Source organism: Colius striatus, chromosome 12, assembly GCF_028858725.1.
Source record: "Colius striatus isolate bColStr4 chromosome 12, bColStr4.1.hap1, whole genome shotgun sequence".
Classification (NCBI taxonomy): domain Eukaryota; kingdom Metazoa; phylum Chordata; class Aves; order Coliiformes; family Coliidae; genus Colius; species Colius striatus.
In genome coordinates, this window is record NC_084770.1 from 1971504 (window position 1) to 1986156 (window position 14653).

General features: G+C 39.4%; 1 protein-coding gene across 4 annotated transcripts in view; it reads left to right on the forward strand.

Annotated features, from left to right (window-relative positions):
* Positions 1-14653, forward strand: part of STAG1 (STAG1 cohesin complex component) — a 164062-nt gene that overhangs the window by 42486 nt on the left and 106923 nt on the right. For 3 of the 4 annotated variants that reach the window (XM_062005894.1, XM_062005898.1, XM_062005896.1), the window contains exons 3-4: positions 3008-3110; positions 7527-7691. In XM_062005894.1, the coding sequence (XP_061861878.1) occupies positions 3008-3110; positions 7527-7691 (268 nt within the window). Of the gene's footprint in view, positions 1-2991; positions 3111-7526; positions 7692-14653 lie in introns of all 4 variants that reach the window. The other variant, XM_062005897.1, reaches the window with a different exon arrangement.

The window sequence follows — 14653 nt, forward strand, 5'->3', positions numbered from 1 at the left end:
TGGATGACTGCCACCAGATAAATGACTTCCTAGCGATTCTGCAAGATGAATGAGGGAGATGGATACTGGCCAGATGCTCTTCTCAATGAGTGTTAAAAACCTGACAGAGCTGCAGGCAGTTAAGAGATGTTTTACTCCTCCTCCAAATTCAGAAATTAGAAGAAAAGGGACCAGTGTGCCCAGTGCAGCTGTAAGGCTTTGACAGAAGCAAGAAGCACTAGCCCCAGACCAAAGGGACTGAAGGTCACAGTGGAAGGGCTTTTTTCCCCCAGGAGTTGCAGGATTCAAACAGAATTCCCTGCTGCTTGAAATAATGTTCATTTTTGTTTTCAATTGACTGAAGACTGTAGATTGTCCTTGATCCTGTCTCCTTACATACTTAAATTATTTGCTGGAAAGAAGTCTCCTCTGTGCCTCATATATTGTTAGAGTGAAATTGATCTTGTTAAACGTTTATTTTAAACATTAATTTTAAACACGTAAATTTGAGCTATTTGTCTAGATCACTTCGCCATCAGTGGAGAGAAAAGAAAGTGTTTAAAACATAAACTGACCAATTTTGGACACTGACCTTATGAGACGTGTTGCACCTTAAGATTTTCTGTTTTCTGCCTTCTATGTGTCTCACATTTAGATTAGATGAATCTCTGCCCTAGTGCTGATTTTCTGAGCCTTTCCCAATAGGCCTCCAGCAAACCAGAGAAGTTTTACCAGAAATAATATTAGAGAAGTGTGGTTATCAGCTTTAAGATAAGAGTTTAAGCCAAAGAGGAGAAGGTGGTTAATAATTAAACTGTGCCTTCCACATGCAGCCTTCCAAAAGAACTGAAATTTCCAGAACTAAGTACACAGATCTCAGTAGGTTTTGCCAGACCCAGACAGAGGCTGTAGCGAAGTCAAGCTCTCTGTGGAGGAGATGAATGCAAAATAGTAGTACAGTTTGATTTATTTATATAGCTCAAGTGTTTCAAGGGAAGTGTTGGAGCAGTTTGCCTTGGAGGACTGCTGGGTCTGGTTTTAATAGAGACAAATCTTTATCCTGGTGATAGTGGAGGTGTGGTTTTGTAAGCGAGCAAAGCCACAGTGTTTCCCCAGGAATGGGATTATTGCTTAAAACACACTACACATAAGATACTTCCAGGAACAGCCTGTGTAGATTGGAGAGAAACTCTTTTTCTACAGAGAGCAAGAGACAATGGCTTTAATTTCTCTACGGCAAAAGAAAGCAGCAGATATTTTATGGGGTTCCTCACTTCTGTGTTCAAGAATTCTTAAGCAAAAAATGTATTGTGAGGCCGTTGTCTTTTTTGTCCCTTGGAGTTGCAGAGTGATGGCTGCGCTTTGAGTGAAGGCCAGGATCTGTAGAGACATTGTCTTCAGCTGGAACTGTTTTGCTTTTCAGTGGCATGACCCCAATTTACCAAATAATTTCAGACATTTTATGGGACACCTTTTATTTGGCTTGAGGCTTTTTACAATTTAATGTTCAAATTCATAGCTTAATATGGAATTGTTTAAATTTCTCATTTTTTATGAAGCAGAAAAGCTGCTGCTCAGTTTTTATCACAGCAAAGATGGATTTTCAGTACTTTGTAGAAGTACTGCTTTATAAGTGACTAATTTGGGAACTCAAATATGCTTGAATACTGTTTTTTTTAAATCCAGAGTGCCTGGTCTTCTAGGATGTGTAGAGGGTTTGGAGATAACCCACTGAAGTTACTTTCAGAACAGGAGCTTCACGGATGTTGTTCTGCTTTCTAGCATTTGTAAAGGAGTCTGTGGTGCTTTTGTGCTTGTTAACTGTTGGAAAAGAATATTAGATGAGTATTGGTCTATTAGAATAATATTAGAACTGAATCATAGTTCTTCAGAACTGTTTGATTAGAGCAGAACTAGAGCATTACAGTAATTTCAGTGACGAGAAGTGTCAGAACGTTCTTGACTCTGATACAGTGATGTTTGTATCTTTCTGCGTTGCTAAATAGCTTCCTTGGGGATAGAGCAAATTTGTGAAGTCTTTCTGATTTATAAAACAGAATCAAAAAAACCCAAACCCACAGACCACGTGGAAGATCTATACAGATCTTGGCTTGCTGAAGCTTCTTGGTTTCTGTAAACCAGACCATGGATGCTGCCATTTATGTTTGAGGCTGTAGAAAGTAAGACAGTAGATCTAATTTTTTTCTTTTTGCTTCTGGGATATTCTTGGGCAAAAACTTAATGCTTCAGGAGATTAAGCTGAATTTCTTCAAGCAGCCAGGTCTCATTTTAAGGCAGAGAAGTACCTATGCACCTGGCTAGGAGGGGGGTGGGCAGAACCTGGGGTAATGGTTTTTTGCCTATTGAGTATAGTCTTCAGTTTCAAACAGGAATGATTTGAAAAATGATACTGTGGGCTCCTCACAGCCATTGAGCAATGGCAATGTTTTTTCATTGCATGTTTTTCTAACTGCAAGAATCATAAATGTCTTCAGATCAAAGTGAGTTTTCTGGCTTGTGCCTCATGGTCAGTGTTAATCCTCTCTTTGTTACCAGCTGCACAGTACTGTTGTCATTGAGTGTGACTAAAACCACCACGTAACCCAAGTGGGACCATGTGTAATAATTCTGATGATGTGGTCACTGGATTGGACTCCACTTTGCTTTCTCATGGCCTTGAAAGCAGCTTGCATTTAGTTACTAAAAGAAAGTTGATACTAGTGAATACATTGTGGGATGGATATGTTGAGAATGTACTGTTCAATATAGCTATTTTTTGAAGTGCAAGATGGTTTCAAAAGAAGCTGTTCATTTATATAACGTCCAGCCTATGAAATGACACTACAGCCCATAAAAAGGTAAGGCTTTTTGCCAGGGCTAACAATGCTTAGTTGCTTAGATTATGTGACAAGCCTTTTAATGCTGATACTTTTTTTTTCTGGCATAGGACTAAATATTTAATCAGTCAGTTATAGATTACTTGTTGATTTCAAATCATTTTAATTTATCTAGTGTTTTTCCCCCCTAGGGATTCTACAAATGAAACTACTGCACATTCAGATGCTGGCAGTGAGCTTGAAGAAGCAGAAGTCAAAGGAAAAAGGAAAAGGGGCCGTCCTGGCAGGCCTCCAGTATGTGTCATTTAGTTTTTGTTTTGTTATGCATCTATTTAAAATTGACTGCAAACTGTTTTTCATCTGATCATCCTGTGGGTCACATAAGCAGGGTTTTAATGAGCCCTATGTCAAACCTTACGTTGACTTGTAGTATGAACCATTTATTGGATTGATACACAAACAATGTTTGGAGTGTTTAAAAAGGGACAAAATATGAGCTCATAGTAGCCATTATCTTTTCTTTCACTAGCTATTTACTTGATCATTACAATCTTGTTACTGCTGTCATGTTACCATGTTCTTCCAGACAATCTCAGTAAGCACGACCACTTTCTGTTTTGAAAGTCGTAATGAATTTCAAGTGACAAATGCCATTTGATCCATGAGTAACTGACAATCTCTTCATGTTAACAGAAGAGTTGCAGCACAGTATTAACCAAATGCCTCGGAGGATCTATTAACACATCTTAAGAATTCATATCGTTGACTTACACTGTGTCCTACGTATAGATGGGGAGCCCTTCGAGCGTAGCAGCTGATATTGCTGTCTGGTGAATGGTATTTGTTGTTCTTCAGTAGTTTTTGCTTGTTGCTGACTCCTGAATGGGAATATAACAACACAATCCTCTATTACACATAGTAATTTTATATATTTAAGGATTTTGTTTTCATTTATTTTATAGAATAGCTGATGTATTTGGAAAGACAGAAATAAGTTCTTTGTTATGTTGTCCTTTATTTTCTTTCAAGGTCATCAGATGTAGTTCTCTGGATTAGATCCCTTGAAGTGCTGACTCTGGAATAAGATTTTTGATGAGAAGTTCTGTGTGTTTGTTAGCAATGGTTTTAATTCTTCTCTTAATGTTTGTCTATGAGTATGAATGTGTTGTATCCATAGTACTTATAGATTGAGATTGATTTGGGTTTTTTACCCTAAGATCTTCCATCCTAAGTCTGATTCCATAAGCGTGGGCTAGTGGCTCTATAGGGATGGCCAAAATGATGTGTTAGTTTCAAGCAACTCCTCCTTAGTATTGGTTTTCAGTTTGCATCACAGTTTGTGGACTTATTTTGGGAGCTGACCTTTTAAATCCTGAGCTTTTCTGGGCAGACCGTCTTCCTTTTGAAAGCTTTTGAACAGTATTTCCTGTGACGGCATGGCAAGATGGGACAAGGCATTTGTGATCCTTTTGTCCCCAGCACAGACTGTATGGTTTTACTTTTGGGTCCTCCTGTTTTTTGGTATGAAGGAGACAGACCACAGTACTTCATCTTTGCATTCATATGTGAATTTTTAACTTTGCAGGAGACTCTTAGCCTCATTTCATCTTGTAGCAGGGATAGTAGATACTGCAGGAGATTGAGTTTTCCTCCTAGTTCCAAATAATACACATCCTGATTAACAGTTGGAAGGAAGCCTCTTGGAAGAATTTCTTTTCATAGTCTTTGGTGTTTGTAGTTTGATGTGACACCAGTGTCCTGTTTCAGCTTGTTTGGTGGTTTTGGCCTGTCCCTTAAAACTGAAGTAAGTCTTTCTGTAGTTCCATAGTACACATACAACTAGTATGTGAAGACTTGTCTGTCTCACCACTTGTAGCTTTCTGGTAGAGAAATCCTAATGATATTTTAAGTTCTTAAGCTTTTGATGGGATGGTCCTTGTATTTTAGGCCATGTATTCATTTTTCTGTGGAGATGGGCACTACATTCAGTCTGCTATAAATGCACTTCTGTCTCAGAAGAATTGAAGTGATTCAAGACTCTCTTGATGCTCTAAGATGAATTTTAGAACTCTTGAAAGGTTTTAAACTAAGGATTAAAAGAAGCATTGCCACCCTGCTGTACTGCCTCTGCTATTTTTTGTTCTAATCTGTGTGTGCCACAGCTGAAGCAGCTCTATGTGTGCTGGATGTTAGAGGATTTGTAGCTGTCTTAATGTGATGAGGCTTTTCACAGGGAGAGCCTTGTCTCTGTGATGAAGATGGTCCGAAGGACTGACCATTTGAATCCAATAACTTCCCTCAATGATGTTACAAAGTATGCAGTAGCTGCCTTTTTAAAAATCAAGATTACTTCAGAAAGCTCAGACATTACCATTCTTCTGCTTAACATGAGCTAACAATGCAGATGCCTCTCAAGAGGATGATGCCTTTTAGAGACAAATTCTTCAGTCTTGCTCAAGTTGGAAGGTTAAAAAGCTTCTTCCAGCTACCTTGAGAAATGGAGTGTTGCTTTAAATTGCTTCAAGTACGAATGAACACAAAGGCCATCATATGAAGAGATGGATTGGGTGAACTTACTGACCTGTAACGTGCTTTCTGTATTTACTTTTTCATGAAGTATATCAGATGGACTTGAAGAATGTTAACAGAAAATGTCAAGCCACTTTCACTGTTCTTGTGGGGATTTTTTGGTAGTGTGTGAATTAACTTTTACTATATTGTGCCTCTTCTGAGAGCTCACCAGTGTTCTCACCCTGATGGAAAAAATGACTCTTGGTCAAAGCCCCTCCCCTTTCCACAGGATACCTGACAAGACTGTGGAGTTTAAACTGAGCATTTATGTGTCTTGAGATGCCTCATTGTGAGCATGTGTATGCTGGTCCATTGTAAAGCCAGAGTAGGTGGCTTTTCTCATTGCTTTCCAATAACAAAATATTTTTGGATGTGTGCATTTCACGTGTATCTCCTGCTGGCTTTCTCTTCATCCTTGTAGTGTTTAATGTCTCCCTTGGAATTCTATATTGAGAAAAACTGAGTTTAGAGGGGACTGGCATTACCTTGCATTCCTGCTTTCATTGAGCAGTAGTTGTAGCTGGTTGAGGTGCTTATAGCTTATTGCCTCCCAGATTGAATAAGCACATGGACTGTATATCTAAAAGAGTAGGTTTACTTCTGATTCTTGCCACTTCATTAAATAGCGATCATGTGTCTCTTTGGAGCTCGGTAGAGCTCAAACATTTCACATATTGATGTCTTTCTTGCTGATAAAGACAGCTTTGCATATGTTTAAAAAGTCAGTGGAAGACAATGTGTATTCTTTTGATGATAAATGCAGATGTTTTCCAAAATCTTGTAACAGAGACTCTACCATTATTTTAAGCTTTCCAGCTTGCTTTTATATGCAAGTCCTTACTGAGGATTTGCAAGAAGCAACTGCAGTTGCAATTGTGCTTTACTTTGCCTTTTTCTTTAGCTCTCTGGCCCCACCAGCAGTGATCCCTTCTAAAGCAAGGGGAAAGCTGCAGGTCTGTCTCCTACCAGCTGTCTTCCAGCAAATAGATCCCTTACATCTGCAGGACAATTCTTAATGTATCTGCGCTTGGAAGATGCAACCAAAAATGTTGACTTCGTGTTCTTTACTAAAAGCTTTAATAGAAACTGGTTTCCAGTATACTCTAGCAAATGGTCCCATGAAGATATTGTCTTAAATTTAATCTTTAAGTTGCTTATGTCTGGTTTTCTTTAACATGACGCCTCAAAATAGCTTCATTGTTCTGTGGAAAACAGCAGCTTTTTCATTGTCTCTCTTACAGTGGGGAAAAAGACTAGAATATGGAAGTAATGTCATAGCAGGAGGCTTATGGTGTTTTCCCACAAATGTCATGGATTTTGGGGTTTTTCTGCATAAGGTCATTTAAATTCAGAGCAAACTGTTCACTAGGTGGCTTCTTACAAGTGGGATCTATACTACCTGACTGTAAGCTTGAAGAATCTAGACAAAACTTACATTGTTTATATTCACAGAGAAAGTGTTTTAACTCATCACAGGTTGAAGCAAGGGGCTATTATCATGATATGCTCAGTCTGATTGTATAAAGTCAGTGACTTAATTTGAGCTGAGTTGAAGAGCTGACTCTTTATATACACAGTTTCTTGTTAAAGAAATGTATAAACAGAAATGCAGAAAATTAATGTTAACATGAGTGTATCTTAATAAATTATTATCTTTCAAAGATCATTACTTATTCCAAAAGTTTATTTTGTGTGACAACTTGAGACACTTTTGCTGTCCTGCCTTCAGTTTGCTCCTGCTTAACTAGTTTTAGCCGTGTTGTTGACTCTTGATTTGTTGAATATGACTAATACAGGTGTCGGTGTGAACTCGTGCTCCAGTGTTGGAAATTTGCCATTATTTACTTTGACATGACAGTGACTTTTAAGTTGTTCCTTAGCAATGATAAATAAAAATATATGTACTTGACTGGCTAAAGCTGGTTGAATTTCATAGCAGATCCTACTCTGAGGAGGAGGTCAGGCTTGGAGACCTCTTGAGATCCCTTCCAGCCTGGCTTATTCTGTGATACTTATGTGTATATACATTTATCAGTGTGTACCCAGTGTGTAATGTTCCTGTGTAATTTATAAAGGTACATTGAGTCATTTCAGGTGTAGCTATAATAGATTTTCCTTGTGCTGGTTTTCTTTGCCCAGTCTGCCACTAAGAAACCTCGGAAGTCTCCAGCAGACAAGGGTCGCTCTGAATCTGGAGCTCGAGGAGCAAGCCGTGGAAGAGCCAATGGCCACCCTCAGCAGAATGGAGAAGGGGACCCTGTCACTCTCTTTGAGGTGGTGAAGCTGGGAAAGAGTGCCATGCAGGTAAAACAACTAATTGTGTTACTCCTTCATGATTCAATATGTCCTGGCTGCAGGAGTTCACTCTAAGCTACACTTCAGTGAACAATAGTGGTTTTTCCTAACCTGTACTGGTCCAATGGGTTGTCTGTGTAGGATAAAGTAAGGGACAGAATGTGCTTTGATTGAGCTGAAGGCTGTCATACACACTTCTGAAATACAAGAGACAGCTCAGGAAGTCCCATGTTTCAAATTCTCCATTATTTTGTTCATGACTTTCAAATTGAAGATACTTGTTGGTATTAAGCAGTCCATTAAAAAATATCCCACATTAAGTTTTAAATGGGGAAAAAGCACATGGTATTAGTTATGGATCCAAGGCTCTTTCCTTTGCTTCTGTTTTCAAAAATACATGCTGGTACAAGCAGTTTTGAGTGCCTTGCATGGCAGCTTGTGTTTTTCTTGCTGTCCCCACCAGAGCAGCAGAGGAAGGATAAACTGGTTGCCTAGATTTCCTCTGTGACTGAGGGACAAAGATGGACACATCCTGAAGGCAAATTTTTCATTACAAATCAAATACCTCAGGTAGTTGTAGCGAATTGCCTTGGGAAGTGTCTCTTACTACTTCATATCTTGATCTGTTTCACAGGTCTTACAGGATCTGTTGGGCCACATGAGTCCTATCTCATGAACCTCTAGAGATAATTGGTTTTGACACTACTTGTATGCTTTCAGTGAGCTACTGTGCTTCAACTACTGTTTTGGCACTCAAAGGAGGAACACTGGGCCCAAACCATTGTTCATCCAGTGTAGTGCAGAACATTTGTTCTTACTGAAGGATTGTTTAAGCAAACCTCATTCACTTTTCATTCCATCAAGAGGGGACTCATGCAATACCAGTTTGTTTTGACATTATGGTGCCTAACTAACATGAGACGATTACAAATTAGGAAAATTAGGGACAAGTCTCTCTTTCAGTATTGCTTCTAATGTAGCTAAAAGCTAGGCTTAATTATCTCCCAAAGGAATGTGGTCATCCAAATAAGTGAAAGCTGTGGAAAATTTAATCTTGGTCTGAAATCTGTGGAAGGTTTGAGATTTGTAATTTTAAAGAAGTAATCAACAGGAAGGAAATAAGAGGTTTTATTCTTCATGATTACTGTATTTACAGTTATTTGGAATTGACCCTTCTTATCTAGGAGGTGAAGACAGAACAAATGTACTCCTAACAAAGCTACAGATTCCTCATGCCTCCTCTTCCTACATGTTTTAAGTCAGGCTTCCAACTTTGCTTGGTTTTCAACACTTTTTCAAATTCAGTTTTTGGCAGGATATGAGGAAACATCTGGAGTCTATTTTCTGGTTTTACTGTGGTACAGAAAACACAATATGCTTTATGTCATATGTTTGTCTATAGAGTTACTGATATTTGCAGGAGCCAAGTGGAGAGGAATGGGTGCTTTGATATTTGATGACTCTGTGCATGTGTGGAATTGACACACACCTTCATCTACACTTTCATTACTGTCAAGTCTTCTGCAGATGGAATTCTGAAGAGGAATTGCCTGTTTATATTAAAGTTTTGTAATTCAAGTACAAAGGAATTGTTTTCAGAAGTTTACTATTTATATATGCATAGGTAGATGGGGGTGTGTCTGTGTACTGTGTGTCTATACGTGTGCGTGCACATGCTTAATGTGTGCCTGGCCTTACACATATGAGAAAGCAGTAGACAGCACATTTGAAGTGGTGGAGAAATGATAAGTAGTAAAGGAACAGGCAAATTTCTTTCAAGGTTTGGGATGCAAACAGACATAAACCACTTGAGCCGTCGTTTCAAGAGTGGCTGTCGATTGTCCGCCTTTGATTACTATTAGTAAAAGTATTCCAAAAAAAAACCCCCAAGCAAACCCTGGAGTGGGAAAGGAGATACAAATAAAATGAGATTTAAGATGTCTTAATTGGACTTCCAGACAATAATCTCATGTGAAACCAAGATTCTATAAATCAAGCTTATTAACATCTTTATATCATTATTTTTCCTTACTAGCTTAGGGATTTTGGTGTAAAAAGTAGGAGTGCTTGGTGATTTTGGTTTTCACGGTTTCAATGCAAGGTTTTTGTGACCGATTTCAGCAGTTTGGTCAGTATTGCAACCTTTCAGACGTGCCATGTATTTGTGTTTGTCAGAACTAATTATTTTTCAAGATTTTTTCCCTTGTAATACGAACCAACATTTTTCTGTAGCACTCTTTAAGTTTGCTTCCAGCAATGAGAACCAGAAAAGAATCAATTAATGTATTGTGAGCTTTCATGTGAACTGTGTGCTTTCATTTCTGATCTAGCTGCTCCTGCTGTTTGCTCTCAGGATTTATTTTGGTGGTTCGATTTTATTTTTTTGGGAGTTTGTGCTGCCAGCTCCTGGAAGTCTGTAGCTGAATGCAATTCTCACTTCTTTCAAGTTTGTCGTTTCTTTCTGTTCTCATATCAAGATACATTTACTGCTTCTCCTGAGGCTTATTGCTGTTTGGTTCTTCCAAGGAACAAAATTAGGTACATGTTTTGGTTTTGAAGCATGCATAACTTCAGAGCAGCAATTTGCATGTGGATCTTTGCTTCCATTTTGATGTGCTAACTGTGTCCATGTTGTCTCATTTGAACTCTATAAATCAATTTGATATGAGCAGTAAGTTGGTATCAGATTGTTATCACCAGGTTTTAATTGACTCTGTAACCTTTTGTGCAGTTAGTTGATTCACAGGTTTCTCTCAGCAGCTCTGTGTATGAAGTGTGGTGTGACCTGCTGGTCATGCTTTCCATGGGTACATTTTTAGGCCATTCAGACTGTTCACAGGGCTTTTCTAAGCTCTATGTTTAAGGGTTTTTTTCCCTTGGTAAACATGATACTCTTCTGCTTTTTGTCATTTGTCTCATTAATTTCTTTTTTCCTTGAATGATTTTGTGGACACAGTTATATCCACTTCATTTTCCCCCAGTACAGAGGCTCATTGGTAGGCACTTGAGCATTGCCTTCCGAACCTGGCATTAAGCCAGCAGTGAAATAAGGAGTGTGGTATCTCAGATTTCAGACTGAGGCCTAAACAAAAATTTCTCAGAGGTTAATTATGAGCAGTTAGCTGTAATGAAGTTTTTACTTCTGTGTTTATCAACCCATAGAAGTGTTGTGCTTTTCTGGGTACAAAGGGGATTTGTGCCTCCCCTAGAACATCGGAGAGAATCATCAGTAATCTTAAGAGATATTTGATACCAAAACACGAGCAGATCTGTGCCTCACACTTAATTGATGTTAGCACTTCACTGCAGGGTTAGCTTCTGATTTTGAAGATAATATTTGACCTTTCTGCTTATCCTCAATTGGTACTAAGTAAACTTTCGTGTTGGTTAGACATGTTTCAGAGTAAATGTTTCTATTATATGCCAAAGTGCATTTTTGGGTATGTATCCCCAAGAGCTTTCTGGTATATTGAAATGGAATTTTTCCTTGTGCCACCAGTTCTTCATCTCTCCAGACATCAGGAGTGTATGTGCTTCCTCTCTGTTCTTCCCTGCACACTTTGGCACAGAGGAATTGGGGTTCTTTAAGGTTTCCTCCCTGTTAAAGCAAAGCTGTTGTTTTAGCATTGCTTACTCTGTCATGAGAAGTCTTTCTTGTTTCTTACATTTCAGTTCCTCTGGTTTGTTTTATGTCACATTTGCACCCACTGGGCTCATGTTGGCAAGCCTGTGGCGATTGTTCACAGTGCTACACTGGCTGGGAAGTTTGAGTGTCAGAGCAGGAACATCATGAGACCTTTTTTCCCCTTCAGTTACTTATCTGAAAGGATCAAAAATGTTTTGTATTAACTTAAAATATTTCTGAAATGTTAAGAGTATTGTTAATATTGTTTTGAATTCCATGCTGATTTTTGGTGTTTATCCACCTGTCTATTGCTGACTGGGGTTAAAGGAGTACATGCAAAAATAAAGGATATGCATCCCTGTAATTATATGTCTGATCTTTTGGAACTAATATGGAATAGCTGAAGGAAACACCACTTTCAGCAGTGCTCTCTTTTTGTTCTTTAGTGCTACCATCTTACTCGTGTGGTTGCCAGTTCCTTTTATTATGTCAGGTTTGGATGATATTGAGCCATCTACATCTACACCTGAAATTATTTTCTGTTGGAATTTCCTAGTACCTCCAGTGTCGTCTTCCATCACTTCAAGATTTGATGATCTGTACAAGAAATGCAATACAGTCTGTTCTTCCAAAGAGCTGATGTCTCTTTGAGAATCTTACTATGACACAGGCTAGATAATGTTACTCATCAGAACTAGACCATTATGGCCTGTATACCACCTCCCTGCATAGCTCAGGCCATGACATTACTCCCATTCCTGTATTAAGCCAACAGCTTCTTTTACAACCCGAATTCTTCTGTAATAATACTAATTTCAGTTCATTAGAAACTAGGGGGCAGAGGGGAGTGACCTTGGAACTGTAGAGGCAGAGCCAAATCTTTGAAGTTCATGTTTCACCCTCCGCTCTTGCTGCAGTAGCTGCTTCGCTGTGCTGGTGATCATGGGTACCACGGCCATTGCAGCCATGGTAGGAAGCTGGGCTAGTGGATGTGGAGCAGGAGGCCTTGGAGAAGGCATCTGATGTCTCTCCCCCAGAGAACGAGGCTCTTCCTTGGGCTGGCTTCCCCCAGGGAAGGGGCTTGATGGTAGAGCAATCCCCAGAGACTGCTCAGCATGATCAGCTGGTTCTTAACGCATTCTGCATGGATTGAGCTGCCTGGACTTTTATCTCATAGTTATGTTCATCACATCATCATGATGCAATATAGCTGATGCCAGTGTTCTGTAGTCCTTCCAGTGGTTCTGGTCAGAGAGAATTGTTATATGCTTGCTTTAATCTTGCATAAACTGAGGCTGCTGTTGACCAGGTTGCTCCCACCTTCTTCCTTACCTGCAGCTGATGTTCTTTACACTTTTCTTGTGTGTTTTATAGTGACACTAAGAAATAGATTTAATGAGAACCTGACACTTCAGTGAGTTTTTCTCATCTGCATCAGCTCCCTCATTCAGCCCATGTTTGGCAGCAGCTCAGACTACTTCTTGGTTAGAATATCAGCCTTATTTAGGGGGAATTAGATACAGTCTTTACATGTATAGTTGAGCTTAAAGACATCAGAGCAGCTGTAACTGGATTGTACCAAAGCCCCAATATCTTGTCTCTGACTTTGGCAGTTGAGAGAGACTAGGAGGCAAAAATGTATTTTTTGAGTTCTCTCTACCTCTTCTCCTTCTCTCCCTACTTTTTGCAGCTCAGGATAAATGTGATGTCTGTGTTCTCAGTGGCTTTAGTGGTCCTCTCTTCCCTGAGTTTGTCTCTTTACTGGATAGTGTCTCTGCATCTGCCTCAGGTTCATTTGTGGGAGTGAAGATCTTGGAAAATGAACAATATACAGACATGATATTAAGTATTATCTATGTTTTTTGTTTCAAGACATGTTTTAGTTGAATTGTCCTTTGTTTTGTTTAACCATGCTGTTTTCTCTGACTTGGGAGATAGTAACTTTGAGTTTCCCAAATCTGTCAAACTCCTGAAGAGTTTTAAGTGTGTGTTTTCTAGTTTACAGGGTAAAATAACTATTATCAACATGTAAATGACTATTTCCTTTTCATGTTACTAGACAGATTTCTTTTGCACCTCAGACTTGCTTTGCTTTTGGTTATATGGTACTAAATTAAAAGAAAAACAAAATCAAAACTAGGTACAATTTTTTTTGCTGTTTATTATGCTAGGACCAATTTATCCATCAGATGAAGCATTAATTAATTAGAAGGGTATCCCTTGACACCAAATGAATTTTTCTGTAGTGATCACACAACACTTTTCCCTTGTGATGTAACAAGATGTAGGATTATTTTGCTGTTAATATCAACACATATGCCAGTAGTGCAATGTGTGAAAGTACTTATGCCTGAAAATACCCATCATACTTAAAGCCAGACAAGTCTTTTGCTCTCTAGAAAGTCATCATTTGTGGAAGTGTCTGGGGTGATCTGTGAATTTTTTACATGTTATGCTAGCAAAGGAACTTGAATTGTGTTTTCAATAAGTGGATGAATCTCTCAACTGATTTCATTTCTGCATTTCTCGAAGGATTATTTTCATTCTCTTATTTTATGTGTATGAGTAGTTTTGATGCTTTGTAGCATCTTGCAACCATTTATACCCACAACTGGCCCAGCTTAGACACAGCTCCTTGGAAATTGTGTAGCTTATCAATGGTGAGAGATAAGCACCTACAGAAGTTCTGTACCATAGTAGGAAATGTAGCTGTGGGATCCACACGAGTGCTGAGGGAGCTGGCTGATGTTATTGCTAAGCCATCCTCCGTTGTTTTTGAGCTATCATGGAGGACAGGCGAGGTGCCTGAGGACTGGAGAAAGGACAATGTCGTTCCAGTCTTCAGAAAAGGCAAGAAGGAGGACCTGGGAAACTAGAGGCTGGTCAGCCTCACCTCCATCCCTGGGAAGGTGATGGAACAGTGCATCCTGGATGCCATCTTAAAACACATGAAGGAAAAGATGATTATCAGGGAGACTCAGTGCAGATTCACCAAAGGGAAATCCTGCTTGACCAACCTGATGGCCTTTTATGAGGGTATAAATAGCTGGGTAGATGAGTGGAGAGTGGTGGATGTCATCTACCTTGCCTTCAGCAAGGCTTTTGACACTGTCTCCATAACATCCTCATCAGAAAGCTCAGGCAGTGTGGCTGGGATGAGTGGACAGTGAGGTGGATGGAGAGCTGCTGAATGACAGAGCCCAGAGGATGGTGATCAATGGCACAGAGTCGAGTTGGAGGCCTGTGGCCAGTGAGGCTCCACAGGGATGGGTTCTGGGGCCAGTCTGGTTCAACATCTTCATCAGCGACCTGGATGAGGGGACAGAGACCCTGTATATAGCAGATT